The sequence below is a fragment of the Bos mutus genome, chromosome 14 (genome assembly GCF_027580195.1).
Source record: "Bos mutus isolate GX-2022 chromosome 14, NWIPB_WYAK_1.1, whole genome shotgun sequence".
NCBI lineage: Eukaryota > Metazoa > Chordata > Mammalia > Artiodactyla > Bovidae > Bos > Bos mutus.
Genome location: NC_091630.1, coordinates 19,930,609 through 19,947,574, shown reverse-complemented (window position 1 = coordinate 19,947,574; position 16,966 = coordinate 19,930,609). Strand labels below are relative to the sequence as shown.

The window sequence follows — 16,966 nt, the reverse complement described above, 5'->3', positions numbered from 1 at the left end:
AAGGAAATTAGGAGGCAGTGTCATTGCAGTGAAGAGGTCATGCTCAGTTTTACTAATTTTGAGTATGAGTTAAGTGTAATCGAAGTGGATATATTTCACGCAATGAAATTCTGGTCCATTGTGAAAGTTTGAACTAAAGGGGTCTGGGAATCACCCAGTGGAGATGGACACGGGACTTTAAGGAGAGGAGGTAAATTAAAGATGAAGATAAGGAGGCAGCCTGGGGATGTATCCTTACATAAAGGACAGAAGGAATAATAGAGTAAAAATGAGAAGTTCTGCAAGGAACAAGTAGTTACAGGAAAATTCGCCATTAGATAGTATGTGGTTATAAATTAAGATCTCAGAATATTAAAAGACCAAGTAAGTTACTGTTATTGACCAAAAACAAGGAAATTTTTAAGAATTGGCTAAACTGTTCTTCCTCTCCCCTTAAATTTCTCACAGGCCACAGTGTAGCTTCATGGGAATGGTAATTTCCCATGATATGCTGCTAGGACGTTGGCGCCTTTCTTTAGAACTATTTGGCCGGGTGTTCATGGAAGATGTTGGAGCAGAACCTGGATCAGTATGTATTTTGAACACTTTACATTCTATTCTGCCTGATAAGTACATATTCAGAGAATAGTTCTGTCATATATTTATGGGTTTTTTTCATTTTGTGTTTTTTTTTTTCCTTTTCTTTTTAAAGATCCTAACTGAATTGGGTGGTTTTGAGGTAAAAGAATCAAAATTCCGTAGAGAAATGGAAAAACTGAGAAATCAGCAGTCAAGAGATTTATCACTAGAGGTAAAGGTATTTAGAGTTTCTTATAATATACATATAGTATACTATTCAATACTATACATGTAGTATTTATATAAAGTTTGAGAACAAAAATAGTAGATGCATACTATGTAATTAAAAATTTAAAGAAAATGGTAGTCACCGAATTTAGAGTAGTGGGTATCTCTGGCAGTTGGTTTCCCATTATCAATGTAATGAGGAACAGTGGGTTTGTTTAAGTATCGTGAATACACAGATTTAAACTGTTAATGTGCTTCATTTCATTGATGCTCAAACAGTGTTTTCTTTAGCTGAGAAAGTGAGACTCTCACTGTAGTGAGAGTCCATCCAGTCTTTGATATCTTCCCTACTATTATGTGTCTCATTTTCTGGTATTTTCTGTCACAGTCTTTAAATCAGCCATTCCTTTTAACAGGAAATTGTATTTTGAGATTATAATCTGGGCTTTAAATTGTTCACTGCCTATAGGGTTGGTCATTGTTTCCAGACCTTTTAGTGGATAGAACTAGGAAATGCTTCTTTAAAAAAATAAGAAAATTATACCATGTGTTCACACTGATACTCCCATTTCATATTTAAGATTTAGAAATACAAGTTTTGTTTTCACCCTTTAGTCTTCCTTTCTTCTGAACTGATAATATCCAGCTTTCCAGCAACACCGCTAAAATCACTCATTTGCTTTTATACCACAGCATGCATATAGCAGTCTTAGAATCGTAATGTCAACACTACTACTAACAAAACGAGTATTGAAAATAGAGTTAAGATTTACTTGCAGTTTTTGTTCTTAGAGCATTTCCAGTTGGAGATTGTAGTCAAATTACATTGTTTTAAAGTCACTTGAGATGATTTCTGTTGTGTGGTTTTCGTACCTACCATCTTATTTCCACACAGTTACGGTCTTGGTTCATTTTGCCTTCATTTTTTAGGGCTTGCTGTCCTTTTTTTTTTTTTTTTGTTTTGTTTCATAATGTAAAATATCTACAGTTGCAAAGTGAACTCTGTAGAAGAAGTTTATATTCAGAGAAATCTAGTTTACATTTCTATCTCTTTACTTTGGGTTCCCCCTGCCCCCTTTTGGGATTTTTTGTTTGTTTTTTGATCCCCCACCCCCAGCTTATTTCCCTCCCACCTTTAAAAAACTTAATCATGTATATGTGTTCATCTCTGTCCCTCACTCCCCACTGCGAGCATTACACCCCAAGTGAAATGTTACACATTTTACTCCATCTTGATTTTTCCAATTAACAGTATATCCTAGAGAGAAAATCGTGGCTATAGAGAGAGAAATGTTCTGTTCTGCTTTCTGTTTTCTAACTACCTAGTAGTCTTAGTACCACATTTTATGGCTTTATCAGTTTTTTTTTCAACCGGTGTCCTGTTGATAGACATTTGGGCTTGTTTCCGGTCTCAGTCTTTTGCTGTTACAAATAGTGGTGTGCTTTTGCTGTTACAGATAGTGGTGTGATGAATTACTTTATGTGTGTTTCTCTATTTGGCTTGCGTGTCTTTGAGATAGAATCCTAGATATGGGTTAGAGGGCATGTGTATATATAATTTTGTTAAATATTGGCAAATACTCCTACATAATGTCTGTGTATTTGTGCACTTTCTGCATCAATACAAGAGTGCCTGATTCTCCAAAGTCTTGCCAGCAGTTTGTTGTCAGATTTTTAGATTTTTGCCAATCTGATTGGCAGTATAATTTTAATTTGTATTTCTCTTATTTTGATCAAAGTTAAACATTGTTACATAGATTTCATGTACCGTGGCTGCTGCTTTTTCTGGTAACTATTATGTATGTTGACATATTTTGCCCATTTTTCCTATTGTTTTTTCCTCAGTTTTTTTTTTTTTTTAGAAGCGCTAAGTGATACATATACACTATTCATGAATCTTTGTTGATAATAGAAGGTGCAAATATTTTTACCAGTTTGTCATTTTTCTTTTACTTTGCTATGGTATTCTATAGCAAAGGAATATCCTATCTTTTCTTTAAGGATTTGCTATGAAAAAAATTTCACACTTTGATCTATTTGCAATTTATCTTGCTATATCCCCAAACTGGATGAATTGCTGTGTTCTGGTAGATCTTTTAAGAAAATGTTCTAATTGAGTTAAATTCCATTATCTTGATTTAATGTAAGATATTCTTGTGTGATTTAGAGTCCTATTTGGAATATATAAGCTCTTGAGAACCCAGATACTTCATAGCTATTTCAACTGTCAAGGAAAAGCAAAAATTAGTTTCAGATTTTACACAGAAAAATGTCAAGGTGGTTTCCAGCACTGAATTTACTGCTTTTTGTTGAATTTCAATAGGTTGATCGGGATAGAGATCTTCTTATTCAGCAGACCATGAGGCAACTTAACAATCACTTTGGTCGAAGATGTGCTACCACACCTATGGCTGTACACAGAGTAAAAGTCACATTTAAGGATGAACCAGGAGAGGGCAGTGGCGTAGCACGAAGCTTTTATACAGCCATTGCACAAGCTTTTTTGTCAAATGAAAAACTGCCAAATTTAGACTGTATTCAAAATGCCAACAAAGGCACTCATACAAGTAAGTACCCTAGAGGTAACAAGCTCATAAAAATTCTTTCCTTGTTTGATTGAAACGATGATCATGGTTACATGTGTGTTTAGTTGGAGAAGTTTATATTTATTCTTTTATACTATTTTATTCTAGATCAATTACTTAACCTTGTTAAAACTACTCTAATTGACAGCTTACCAGTTGGCTCTTTTACTGCCACATTCATTTTCATAAATGGTTATGATTGTACGATTGAGTTTTTCATCTCCATTTTAATGTTTGGGAAATGGGAGGTTTAAGGCAATGTAAAAATTCAAAGAGCAAACTGCAGGATTTCCCAATTAGTACAGATATTGAGAAGAAAATGCTGTTACCTAGAACAGTGCTTTTTAAAGTATGATTTGCACAGTTTCTACCAGTCTCCAGTGAGGTGGATTTTGCAACCAAAGGTAAATTGGCTATGTCACTAACTTCACTGTTTAATTGAACAAGACTTTGTTTTTTGGTAATAAGGTTTTCTATGTTAACATCCTGGTGCAAGTTCTACCTCCTGAATGATCACCACTTTGGGGTTAGGATTCTCACCTGATTTTCAAGATTATGATAGTGTATTTTAAAATGTGAAAACTACAAAAGGTTGAAACTCGGGGTTCATGTAAGGAAATTGTCAATCTCGTAGGTGAATGGATCCACTAATTGAGGGAGAAGGAGTTAACTAACAGAATCCTGTGTTTTATTAATACCTAGGCTATAGCTGTATCTTACTGTGGTTCTGTAAACTGCACCATAGAAGCTGAATGAGCTCTGGAAAGAATTAAGGATGAAAAGATGGGGGGGCGTACCCCAGCCTTTCATTATTAGTTTAACCATTTGACTTTTTATAGTCTTACAGTTTTTTAAAAAATTGTAAAATGTGAATGAGGAAACCTAGGAAGTCATGACATTTCAGAAATCATTTTTCTGCACAGTCATTAGGAAACCATACCCTGGTTTGCGCTTAAGGTTTTAAAAAGAGTAATAGCCGAGTGTCTTTAAATGCTTTTAATGCCCAAAACTAAGAATAGAGAAGATACTCAAATATGTAAGAAATATCAGCATTGTTTATGTTGAAACTAACATAGTCCTGGTTGCTACATTTTATTTCACAGCTCTGACATGACAAGGAGATAAATTCATTCTACAGAATCACTCCCAACACTCAAAACCATAGGGAGAATAGCAGAAAGGCACTAACACAGATGCTAAGGAGAATGATCTTCAGTTGTCGTGTTCTTACTGTGTTGTCTCATTTCCTCGCATTGACTTTTAACATTTAAAGTAGTTGCATTTACATTCATCTAAACAAAGTGTATTTCACTTTTTTCCAGGTTTAATGCAGAGATTAAGAAACAGAGGAGAGAGGGATCGGGAAAGAGAGAGAGAAAGGGAAATGAGGAGGAGTAGCGGCTTGCGAGCAGGTTCTCGGAGAGATCGGGATAGGTGAGGTGATTTTGTATCTTTTATTGAGTACCATCGTTTTGGAGGAATTGGAGCTAGGCCTGAAAATAAGAGTCTCAATTGTGAACTTTTAGAAAATGAAATTTAATAATTGGATAAGTGATGCATTTTAACTAAAATAGTCTAACCAACTGTTAACATGTTCTGCTTTAAAAACCCAGGGGCAGTTGAAATTACATTGGCTTTTTATTTATCACCCAAGTTCCTAAATTTGTTTTAAAAATTTTAACTTGTGGCAATTGTATTATTTAAAAGGTTCAGTTTTTCACATGTTAGAATGAGTGGCATTTTACTTTTGTCTTAAAATTTCCAGGAAATATGGGTGGGCTCTTGACTTCTGGTATTTAAAGGTCCTGTTCTCTTAAAATCAAATTAATACATGCATTGCAGACTTACAGATTTTTAAGTGGCAAAATCTAGATAAATTTTATTTTCCAAGCATCATTCTTTTTAGGCATTCTTCCGCCCTGGTACCATAACTGGAGCTAACTATATGCTCTGGTTTCCCACTTTGTCGCAGTGATATTTTCCATCTTGCAGACAAGGGAAATGAAGTCATCATAGCTTTGTTCATCTTTCAGGGATTTTAGAAGACAGCTTTCCATCGACACTAGGCCCTTCAGACCAGCCTCTGAAGGAAATCCTAGTGATGACCCTGACCCTCTGCCGGCACATCGTCAGGCGCTCGGAGAGAGACTTTACCCCCGTGTACAAGCAATGCAACCAGTACGTATGGCGTGCTTGGCTACCTCTTAACTGGCTGTGCCATTTTAGGTTTTGAATTAAGGCTGATATCTTAAGAAGTTGTCAGCTACTGTGATTTGAGGACTGCCAAAAAAGGAAGCTTAGGAGGGAAAGAAGCAACATTTACTGGAGAGTAATTGTATATAGCTTGATGTTTATTTTACTACATATGCCAGGTTAACATTCTACCTAATAATTTCCTTTTATGCTAAGGAATTGTCTGTGCATTGTATTTATTTGTACAAATTACTGTTGCTTTTTAAAGCTAACTTTGTTATCAGCTTGTAGCTGGAACATGTTGAACAATGTCACTCCATAAATATGACAGGAAGGTTTTATTTTGAATGTTCTGTCAGGGGTTTCTTTCATATAATATGAAACATAATCTAGTTTTCATTTTTGTGTTTGTACATAACTACATGTACATACTAGAGCAAAAGAATAATAAAACAATAAATAAGTTACATTTCAGTAAATCCTTAGCCTTAAGTATGGGCATCTTTTTTCTTTCTGCTTCTCCTTCCTTCACTTCTTCCCTCTCTTTTTTCCTACACTAAATGAAAAAAAAAATGTTTCCAGGCCTCTGATGAAGAAGGGGGAAAAAAGGACCTTGAGTATTTTTATGTTTACTCATGAATATCAGAAGTCTTTTAAAAAGGCTTGTCAACAAATAAATATTAAACTAGCTTTAATAAGACTGCTAATGCATAGACTACTTATTCCTTACCAAAGTTTTCTATAATTAAGTTTCTAATCTCCTAATATAAACTCATGTGTTGTTCTAGTGACATCTTTGTAGATATCTGTCATTGTTTTCTACATGGAGAATCTGTTGCCTGTAAAAAAGGAGTTTTACTTCTTCTTTCCAATCTGGATTACTTTTATTTTCTTTACTTGCCTTCTTGTACTAAGTGGAACTTGCAGTACAATGTCAAATGGGAAGAAACATTACAATTCTCATCATCAAGTATCATGTTAGCTGTGGCCTTTTTCATAGATGTCCTTTATCAGGCTAATTAATAATTTCCTTATCAGGAAAATTAATGTCTCCTCCCTTTCTCTTCTTCATAGATTCCACTTAGAAAATATTTTGGAAACTTTTTAGTTTGTTATCCAAGTTTCTTATATTTTCTCCTTTTTTTTCGCCCCTTGATAAAACATTGCTAATTTAAACAAGAGGTTTCAGAGAGTAGAGGCAAGTAACATTTGTTTGTCATTTACAGGCATTTGCAAGTAAAATCACTGGCATGCTGTTGGAGTTATCCCCAGCTCAGCTGCTGCTGCTTCTAGCAAGTGAAGATTCTCTGAGAGCAAGAGTAGATGAAGCCATGGAACTCATTATTGCACATGGACGGTAATACGCACATTTGGGAAGACATTTTAGTTTAAAAAACATTAGCTACTTTATTTTTAGGATACAGGTGTTCGCATATCTTATCATCTATATTAAATAGTGCAAGACTTGAATGGTTTTAATTTTAGGAGATGGCTTAAAAATCTGAGTGAGACAGCCAAGTTTCACATGTTACTAGAAGGGTTGAATTTTAGCAGTTACTTTAGGTTTGAAGATAAATTTTATGAACCTTATTTATAAATTAACTTATAAGAAGTACATCTCGTTCTCCACCTGAATACCTCTAATGGCAAAGGCCAGATACCTCAAGGAATTGGGTGTAATCCCTGAGTCTTTGTAGTAAATAAGAAATTTCTTTTAGGCATCCTGATTTATCTTGGAAATCATGCAAATCTTTGCTTTTATTGTGCAATATATTTGTTTTAATATAAAAGTTAAAAATACCTAATTTAAATTACTTACTGTTCTTTTCCCCAAGTGACAGGTTAAAGTGACAAGAAGATACATTTAATCTGTGCCCTTCTATCCTGGGGCTACTCTAATATCCAGTTTGAGGCTTTGAAGTGTTATTTTAAATGAAGATGTGTTTTTTTTTTCCTCCTAGTCATGATATTGAATGAGGAACTTCAAGATTAGATATGGTCCTAGAAATGGATAAGTGGGTTGGCTAAATCCTGAAGTAAACAGCCGTTTAATTTATTCTAGCTATTTACCAGTCTCAGAGCTTTTGAATGGTCCAAGCCAAAGACTATTGCTAGAAGTTTCTTTTCTTTGCTGTTAACTATTTTTCACTTCTTGACTTTTATGTACTACATTTTCATTCCTCTTCCTCATTTCTGGATACAGCAACACTAGTATACCACAGCCTTGTCTAACTCAGTGAAACTAAGCCATGCCCGTGGGGCAACCCAAGACGGGCGGGTCATGGTGGAGAGATTTGACAGAATGTGGTCCACTGGAGAAGGGAATGGCAAACCACTTCAGTATTCTTGCCTTGAGAACCCCATGAACAGTATGAAAAGGCAAAATGATAGGATACTGAAAGAGAAACTCCCCAGGTCAGCAGGTGCCCAATATGCTACTGGAGATCAGTGGAGAAATAACTCCAGAAAGAATGAAGGGATGGAGCCAAAGCAAAAACAATACCCAGCTGTGGATGTGACTGGTGATAGAAGCAAGGTCTGATGCTGTAAAGAGCAATATTGCATAGGAACCTGGAATGTCAGGTCCATGAGTCAAGGCAAATTGGAAGTGGTCAAACAAGAGATGGCAAGAGTGAATGTCGACATTCTAGGAATCAGCAAACTGAAATGGACTGGAATGGGTGAATTTAACTCAGGTGACCATTATATCTACTACTGCGGGCAGGAATCCCTCAGGAGAAATGGAGTGGCCATCATGGTCAACAAAAGAGTCCGAAATGCAGTACTTGGATGCAATCTCAAAAACGACAGAATGATCTCTGTTCGTTTCCAAGGCAAACCATTCAATATCACAGTAATCCAAGTCTATGCCCCAACCAGTAACGCTTAAGAAGCTGAAGTTGAACAGTTCTGTGAAGACCTACAAGACCTTTTAGAACTAACACCCAAAAAAGATGTCCTTTTCATTATAGGGGACTGGAATGCAAAAGTAGGAAGTCAAGAAACACCTGGAGTAACAGGCAAATTTGGCCTTGGAATACAGAATGAAGCAGGGCAAGTACTAACAGAGTTTTGCCAAGAAAATGCACTGGTAATAACAAACACCCTCTTCCAACAACACAAGAGAAGACTCTATACATGGACATAACCAGATGGCCAACACCGAAATCAGATTGATTATATTCTTTGCAGCCAAAGATGGAGAGGCTCAATACAGTCAGCAAAAACAAGTCCAGGAGCTGACTGTGGCTCAGACCATAAACTCCTTATTGCCAAATTCAGACTTAAATTGAAGAAAGTAGGGAAAACCACTAGACCATTCAGGTATGACCTAAATCAAATCCCTTATTATTATACAGTGGAAGTGAGAAATAGATTTAAGGGCCTAGATCTGATAGAGTCCCTGATGAGCTATGGAATGAGGTTCGTGACATTGTACAGGAGACAGGGATCAAGACCATTCCCATGGAAAAGAAATGCAAAAAAGCAAAATGGCTGTCTGAGGAGGCCTTACAAATAGCTGTGAAAAGAAGAGAAGCAAAAAGCAAAGGAGAAAAGGAAAGATATAAACATCTGAATGCAGAGTTCCAAAGAATAGCAAGAAGAGAAAAGAAAGCCTTCTTCAGCGATCAATGCAAAGAAATAGAGGAAAACAACAGAATGGGAAAGGCTAGGGATCTCTTCAAGAAAATCAGAGATACCAAAGGAACATTTCATGCAAAGATGAGCTCGATAAAGGACAGAAATGGTATGGACCTAACAGAAGCAGAAGATATTAAGAAGAGATGGCAAGAATACACAGAAGAACTGTACAAAAAAGATCTTCACAACCCAGATAATCACGATGGTGTGATCACTGACCTAGAGCCAGACATCCTGGAATGTGAAGTCAAGTGGGCCTTAGAAAGCATCACTACGAACAAAGCTACTGGAGGTGATGGAATTCCAGTTGAACTATTCCAAATCCTGAAAGATGATGCTGTGAAAGTGCTGCACTCAATATGCCAGCAAATTTGGAAAACTCAGCAGTGGCCACAGGACTGGCAAAGGTCAGTTTTCATTCCAATCCCAAAGAAAGGCAATGCCAAAGAGTGCTCAAACTACCGCACAATTGCACTCATCTCACACGCTAGTAAAGTAATGCTCAAGATTCTCCAAGCCAGGCTTCAGCAATATGTGAACCGTGAACTTCCTGATGTTCAAGCTGGTTTTAGAAAGGGCAGAGGAACCAGAGATCAAATTGCCAACATCCGCTGGATCATGGAAAAAGCAAGAGAGTTCCAGAAAAACATCTATTTCTGCTTTATTGACTATGCCAAAGCCTTTGACTGTGTAGATCACAATAAACTGTGGACAATTCTGAAAGAGATGGGAATATCAGACCACCTGATCTGCCTCTTGAGAAATTTGTATGCAGGTCAGGAAGCAACAGTTAGAACTGGACATGGAACAACAGACTGGTTCCAAATAGGAAAAGGAGTTCGTCAAGGCTGTATATTGTCACTCTGTTTATTTAACTTATATGCAGAGTACATCATGAGAAACGCTGGACTGGAAGAAACACAAACTGGAATCAAGATTGCTGGGAGAAATATCAATAACCTCAGATATGCAGATGACACCACCCTTATGCCAGAAAGTGAAGAGGAACTAAAAAGCCTCTTGATGAAAGCGAAAATGGAGAGTGAAAAAGTTGGCTTAAAGCTCAACATTCAGAAAACAAAGATCATGGCATCCGGTCCCACCACTTCATGGGAAATAGTTGGGAAAACAGTAGAAACAGTGTCAGACTTTATTTTTCTGGGCTCCAAAATCACTGCAGATGGTGACTGCGGCCATGAAGTTAAAAGAGGGTTACTCCTTGGAAGGAAAGTTATGACCAACCTAGATAGCATATTCAAAAGCAGAGACATTACTTTGCCAACAAAGATCCGTCTAGTCAAGGCTATGGTTTTTCCTGTGGTCATGTATGGATGTGAGAGTTGGACTGTGAAGAAAGCTGAGCGCCGAAGAATTGATGCTTTTGAACTGTGGTGTTGGAGAAGACTCTTGAGAGTCCCTTGGACTGCAAGGAGATCCAACCAGTCCATTCTGAAGGAGATCAGCCCTGGGATTTCTTTGGAAGAAATGATGCTAAAGTTGAAACTCCAGTAGTTTGGCCACCTCATGCGAAGAGTTGACTCATTGGAAAAGACTCTGATGCTGGGAGGGATTGGGGGCAGGAGGAGAAGGGGACGACAGAGGATGAGATGGCTGGATGGCATCACTGACTCGATGGACGTGAGTCTGGGTGAACTCTGGGAGTTGGTGATGGACAGGGAGGCCTGGCGTGCTGCGATTCATGGGGTCTCAAAGAGTCGGACACGACTGAGGGACTGATCTGATCTGAGTATAGCTTAGCCTGCTATATAAAAAGTTGCAAATAATGTGCCTTTTTTGGGGGGAGGGGAAAGACATTTGTAAATATATGTAAGAGTTGCTATTTTAGTAGTATTTTCTGTTGAATACAAGAATACAGAATATTGACTGCTTTCACCTGCCTTTATGGATTGAACAGTGAATTTGTTAGTATTCTAGAACAGTTAAATACACTGGAACATTTGATTCCTATTGTGGTTGCCTTCTGAACTTTTTCCTGTTCTTTTACAGTGTTTTCCCTGAGCTCAAATTTCAGTCCCCTATGAAGACTGCATTTACTTTGTCTTAAATCGGATAGCCTTTAGTTCATTGTCTTGGATCATACATGTAGTATCTTTGTGTATATTATTGACATTTCTGCTCCTAGAACTGCATTAAGACGAGTAAAGTGTCCTAGATACTTATTTACTTCAAAACAAGTATGTTGATAAAGTCTTACAAATTTAAATGCATATGGTTTTCTCTACACTAAATTCAGAAATTTCAGTTATCTGGAATATTATTTGTTTTTAGGGAAAATGGAGCTGATAGTATCCTGGATCTTGGATTATTAGACTCTTCAGAAAAAGTACAGGTAAGGGATGTTTTGTGGGCTTCCCTGGTAGCTCAGATGGTAAAGAATCCACCTGCAGTGCAGGAGACCCAGGTTTTCAATCCCTGCATCAGGAAGATCCGCAGGAGAAGGGAATGGCTACCCACTCTAGTATTCTTTCTTGTCTGTTAAGTGCATGCTGTATTTCAATTTGTAAGCTCCCTAAGAACTTCAGGGCCAGTGATAATCGTATCTCTTTAACTGATAACTCTGGAAAAAATTAAGAAAGGAACTGCTTGAGAATTCTGAAAAATAAACAGCAGCACACAAATTGGAGGGAAGTCAAAACTTGAAAAACAACTGTTGGGGCATTATTTCAGGCAGGAGTGTAAAGCTGATCCCCATTGCTCTCTCTTAACTGGAAGATAGCACATGCTTTAAGAAATAAACTATACTACCAGACTGTGCCACATGGTGCATATGCAGAACAGACCCATAGTGGAATTAAAAGGCTTTTGGTAATGGAACCACTGACTGCTCATTGGGAGGACTGTTATTGAAGCTCCAATACTTTGGCCACCTGATGCCAACTCATTGGAAAAGACCCCGATGCTGGGAAGGATTGAGGGCAGGAGGAGAGGGGGGGTGACAGAGGTTGAGATGGTTGGATGGCATCACTCACTCAGTGGACATGAATCTGAGCAAACTTCAGGAGATAGTGGAGGACAGAGGGGTCTGGAGTGCCACAGTCCATGGGGTCACAAAGAGGCAGACACTGGGACCACCGCACCCAGAAGATACTTCCAGTCTGAACCTAACCAGGTTATTATCTGGTTATTTACCTAGGCCAAAAAATTTAGCATTCTCTATATCATTTCAACAAGACCCAGAGTTTTATAACTTAGTAAAAAAATGTCCAGGATACACTCCAAAATTATTCAACATACAAAGAACCAGCAGAGACTCACCAATTCTCCTGGGACAAGAACCAAGTGATGCTAACCTCGAGGTGACCCCACTTGTTGGAATTATCAAACACTTTATCTCATGTTCTGTAAGATAAGCAAATGAATGGAAAGGTAAAGATTCACAACAGTGGAATAGAAAAAGAGAACCAAGGTAAAATTATAGAAAGTACTTATGAAAATTAAAAAGTTCACTGAATAGGTCAATAGCAGAACGAAGATGATATAGAAAAGTATCAGTCAGTTTGAAGATAGAAACTATCCATTTTGAAGAATAGAAAGAGAAAAGATCTCAAACAAGTTTTCAGAGACCTGTTGGACTATGTTAAACATTAATGTCATTGGAGTGCCCAGAAGAGGAGAATGAGATTGCTACAGGAAAATATTTGAAGAAATAGTATCTGAAACCTTCCCAAATTTGGTGCGCGACATATTTATTTGCAGATTCAAGGAGGTTAGTGAACCCTAAACAGGATAAACTGAGAGAAAAATCTGACTAGGGATAATCAAGCTGCTGTGAAACTAATAGGAAAATAATAGTGCCTTACATAGAAACAGTAATGTGCAAGGCAGTGGATTTCTCATCAGAAGGCCAGAAGACAGTTGCAGCATCATCCTTACAAATTGTCAATCCAGAATTCTATCAAGGGAAAATAAATTTAAGGAATCAACGTAAAAGAAGCTACCAGAGTTTCATTGAGTGATTTTGAATGGACAGAGAAATTAACAGGCACAAGCTTTGTATATCACAATTCTGAAAGAATGAATAAAGTTTATTTACATTTAAATATGAAACTTGTTTTACTTATCGAACTTTACATTTAAGTGATTTAAGAGAACCAGTTTGTATGCTTTGTTAAATATCAGTCTTCGGTAATGTTAAAAATATTACTGTTCATTTTTTTTGGAGTGGGTACCTGGATTATTACTAATTTTAAAGAGGGTTATAATGGTATTTTTAAATAATAATCATTCTCTTGTATACACATATACTAAAATAGAAATAAAATCTTGGGACTTGATCTCTGATACTCTGTTATTAGGAAAACCGAAAGCGTCATGGTTCTAGTCGAAGTGTAGTAGATATGGATTTAGATGATACAGATGATGGTGACGACAATGCCCCTTTGTTTTATCAACCTGGAAAAAGAGGATTTTATACTCCAAGGCCTGGCAAAAACACAGAAGCAAGATTGAATTGTTTCAGAAATATTGGCAGGTAAAGTCACTCTAATCTTATATTTGAATTTTTTTTAAATTTCAGTTTATGAGATTTTTCTAAAATATTTTAGTCTGTAAAATGTGTATATATATCTTCCACTATAAAAATTTATTTAAGTGTGTATATTATGTATATGGGGTTATGTGGTCTAGAATTTTTTATTTAATTACTATTTGCTTGTTTTTATTTTTAGGATTCTTGGACTGTGTCTATTACAGAATGAACTGTGTCCTATCACATTGAATAGACATGTGATTAAAGTGTTGCTTGGTAGGAAAGTAAGTGATTTTAATGAATCTAACTGCTTTTACAGTTGCAAAAATTTTTTTTATAAAATATATAGTTATGGCATTAACTTAATATTAAATTTTAAAGCATTCTAGTCATTATAAAGTCATGTTCAAGCATTTAATGACATGGGGGAAAATCTCAATACATGGAGGAGACAGCATAGGAAAATGAGAAACACAGAGGTGAGTTTAGAGGGATTGGCGGACCTGGATCCTGTTGCAGACAAATCCTTGGACATTTATTACTCATTTATACAATGGTAAAGACAACAGTATAGTGCCTGGCACATAGTACGTGTTCAGTAAGTGTTATTATTATTTGTTCTAGCAAGTAATGGCAATAGAAGCAGCATTGTATTGAAAAGAGCACTCTTAGCTTCAAAACTGTATGTAAGATGTATGTTGGTAGAAGGGAGAAAAGGTAAGAACATCTAGCTCAGCAGTGTTTGATAATTATCTCTTGGTGACAGAATTAGCATATTTTCTTTTGTGTTTTGGTAGTTTGCCAACTTGTACATTCCTTTATGATGGGGAAGGTAGGAAGAGAAAAACACATTCTTTAAATTAAGGCATAATACTAATTACACACTATAACAACAAAATATTGTATGGTCTTTGCTACAGATGCACACCACACATCTGATATGAGTTAGCATTGTTAACGCTGTGGTCTATCAGTAATTTTCTCTGCTTAAACCCAATAGTGAATATTGTTTTCTCTTACAGCATATCATACTATAATATATATTTTTTCCTTTTTTTTTAAATGCTGACTCTGTTGACGTGTTCCAGGTAAAATGCTCTTGTGCAGAGAAAGAACTGGACTTAAAAGCTAGCAGCATAGAAATGTTGAGCCTTTAGCAAGGTTTATGGAAAAGGTCATGAAATCAAACAGACTCAAGTTATAACCCAATGATATATGATCTTCAGCAAGTTCCTGAATTTCTTTGAGCATTAGATTTATCATCTGGAATTACAGGATGTGTATTTAGGATCAGCTGCTCAGCATAATCACTTTTTAATAATTAGTGCTGGTTCCTGCAAAAAATTTAGAACTTAAAGCTTTACACTCCTGGCTTTAAATTTTTTAAAAATATATACTTTTCATACTTTGAAAATTAAATGTATTATCAGAGCCAAAGACTTATTAAAATTTTACCTCTTTAGATCAGTTATATTAGTGGGATATTATTCTATATCAGTGTATCATGTATCTTCAAATTAGATAAAATTTTTATCATAGATTTCAACTTAACTAATGAATTCAATTAAGATGTTTCTTTCATAATTCGTTTTCATATGATTACTCTCTTAGGTCAATTGGCACGATTTTGCTTTTTTTGACCCTGTGATGTACGAGAGTTTGCGGCAACTTATTCTTGCTTCTCAGAGTTCAGATGCTGATGCTGTTTTCTCAGCAATGGATTTGGCATTTGCAATTGACCTGTGTAAAGAAGAAGGTGGAGGACAGGTAAAACAAATGAATTTGGTTAGTCTATTGTGCTTGATACATAGAAAAACAATTTAGATAGATAGGGACCAAGAAAGAGAAAGAGACACACACACATGCACACAAAGACACAGTAGGAGATGGAGAGAAAGATATGAATGGATGGAGAGTTAGTGAGACAGATTGAGAGGTTGAAGAGTTTATAGTTACTTAGGCCTAGAATGTCTGCATTTCTTAGTTGTCAAATACAGAATTATCTTTAGATTTTAAAATTTCAGGAAATTGTTTTATGAACTGTTAACTTACTCCTGCTTTGTCAAAATTGGTTTTAAATGGCACTGCTAAATTTTCCACAGGTTGAACTTATTCCTAATGGTGTAAATATACCAGTCACTCCTCAGAATGTTTATGAGTATGTGCGGAAATATGCTGAACATAGAATGTTGGTAGTTGCAGAACAGCCATTACATGTAAGTTTTTTCCAAAAAATGTTACTTGATCTGATGAGGCTATTTGTATCTTCTGTGTTTTAAACTAGCTTACAGTGTATTCAGCTTGCTTATGAAGGGTCAAAATTTTTAAAACCAAAATGAGTTTACGCACAGTATAAATTGTACCTGAGTCCAGACCAACTCCTTTCTTTTTGGGTAAAACTACTTGGAAAAACCATGTAATCATCAGAAAGTAGATCTGGTGAGTAAAAATTTGGAAAGGATTCTTTATGGGACTCAGATGATTTTGTTTTAGAGTCCTGCAACCATCCATGCCTCTGGTGACGCACTAGGTGGATTCCTTAGACTCGGAGGCAGTTATCGGTATGGTTTATTATAGCAAAAGGACTCTCACAAGGGGAGATTTACATCAGATGGAGTCTGGAGGAATCCAGGTACAAGCTTCAAAGCTCTCTTTCTGGGGGTATGAGTTGTCACAGAGAAACAGTATGTTCTTCCTCCAGCAGTGAATTACAGCAGTGCGTATGCAGTGTTTGTGTTTAGGGAAGCCTACTTAAGAGTCGGGGCGCAGCTTTTTTATTGGAGACCAGTCCTACTAGCAGAGGAAATATCAGAGTCCTGTCAGACTCCCAGAGGAAAAACACATGTTCATCATAAATCACCTTTGCACAGATAGTCTAGGCAAGCTGTTACTGCAGAGCTTATTCCCACATCAGTTAGTAATAATGTAGGGAACATTCCAAAAGCCAAGTTTCCAGATGCCTGTCAAGGACCATCCTCCCATCATACTCTTCTAAAGAGCAGCATCAGGCCCACTACGTTAACTGTTTCTCCTCCTGGTGAAAAGTGTTTATGAAGTGGTTTGGATCCCTGTGCTGGGAATAATTGTGTGGGCTCTGGAATTAATACTGTCAGGGTGCAAATCATGACTGCAGCCTGCTCTAGCTGTATAACATTAGCAACAACTCAAGTACTTTATGCCTTTGTTCCCTCCTCTGCAAAATGAGGATGAGGTTAGCGTTAATTAATTCACATATGTAAGGTGCTTAGAACAGTTCTTGGCATTTCTCAGT

The 16,966-nt window shown here is 36.7% G+C and overlaps 1 protein-coding gene across 5 annotated transcripts in view; it reads left to right on the top strand.

Moving 5' to 3' along the window:
* Nucleotides 1-16,966, top strand: part of UBR5 (ubiquitin protein ligase E3 component n-recognin 5) — a 137,706-nt gene that overhangs the window by 114,715 nt on the left and 6,025 nt on the right. For 3 of the 5 annotated variants that reach the window (XM_070383073.1, XM_070383071.1, XM_070383069.1), the window contains exons 46-56: nt 448-568; nt 692-796; nt 3,110-3,353; nt 4,694-4,805; nt 5,405-5,549; nt 6,791-6,921; nt 11,496-11,556; nt 13,523-13,698; nt 13,895-13,979; nt 15,307-15,462; nt 15,798-15,911. In XM_070383073.1, the coding sequence (XP_070239174.1) occupies nt 448-568; nt 692-796; nt 3,110-3,353; nt 4,694-4,805; nt 5,405-5,549; nt 6,791-6,921; nt 11,496-11,556; nt 13,523-13,698; nt 13,895-13,979; nt 15,307-15,462; nt 15,798-15,911 (1,450 nt within the window). The remainder of the gene's footprint in view (nt 1-447; nt 569-691; nt 797-3,109; nt 3,354-4,693; nt 4,806-5,404; nt 5,550-6,790; nt 6,922-11,495; nt 11,557-13,522; nt 13,699-13,894; nt 13,980-15,306; nt 15,463-15,797; nt 15,912-16,966) is intronic. The other 2 variants (XM_070383072.1, XM_070383070.1) reach the window with 1 other exon arrangement.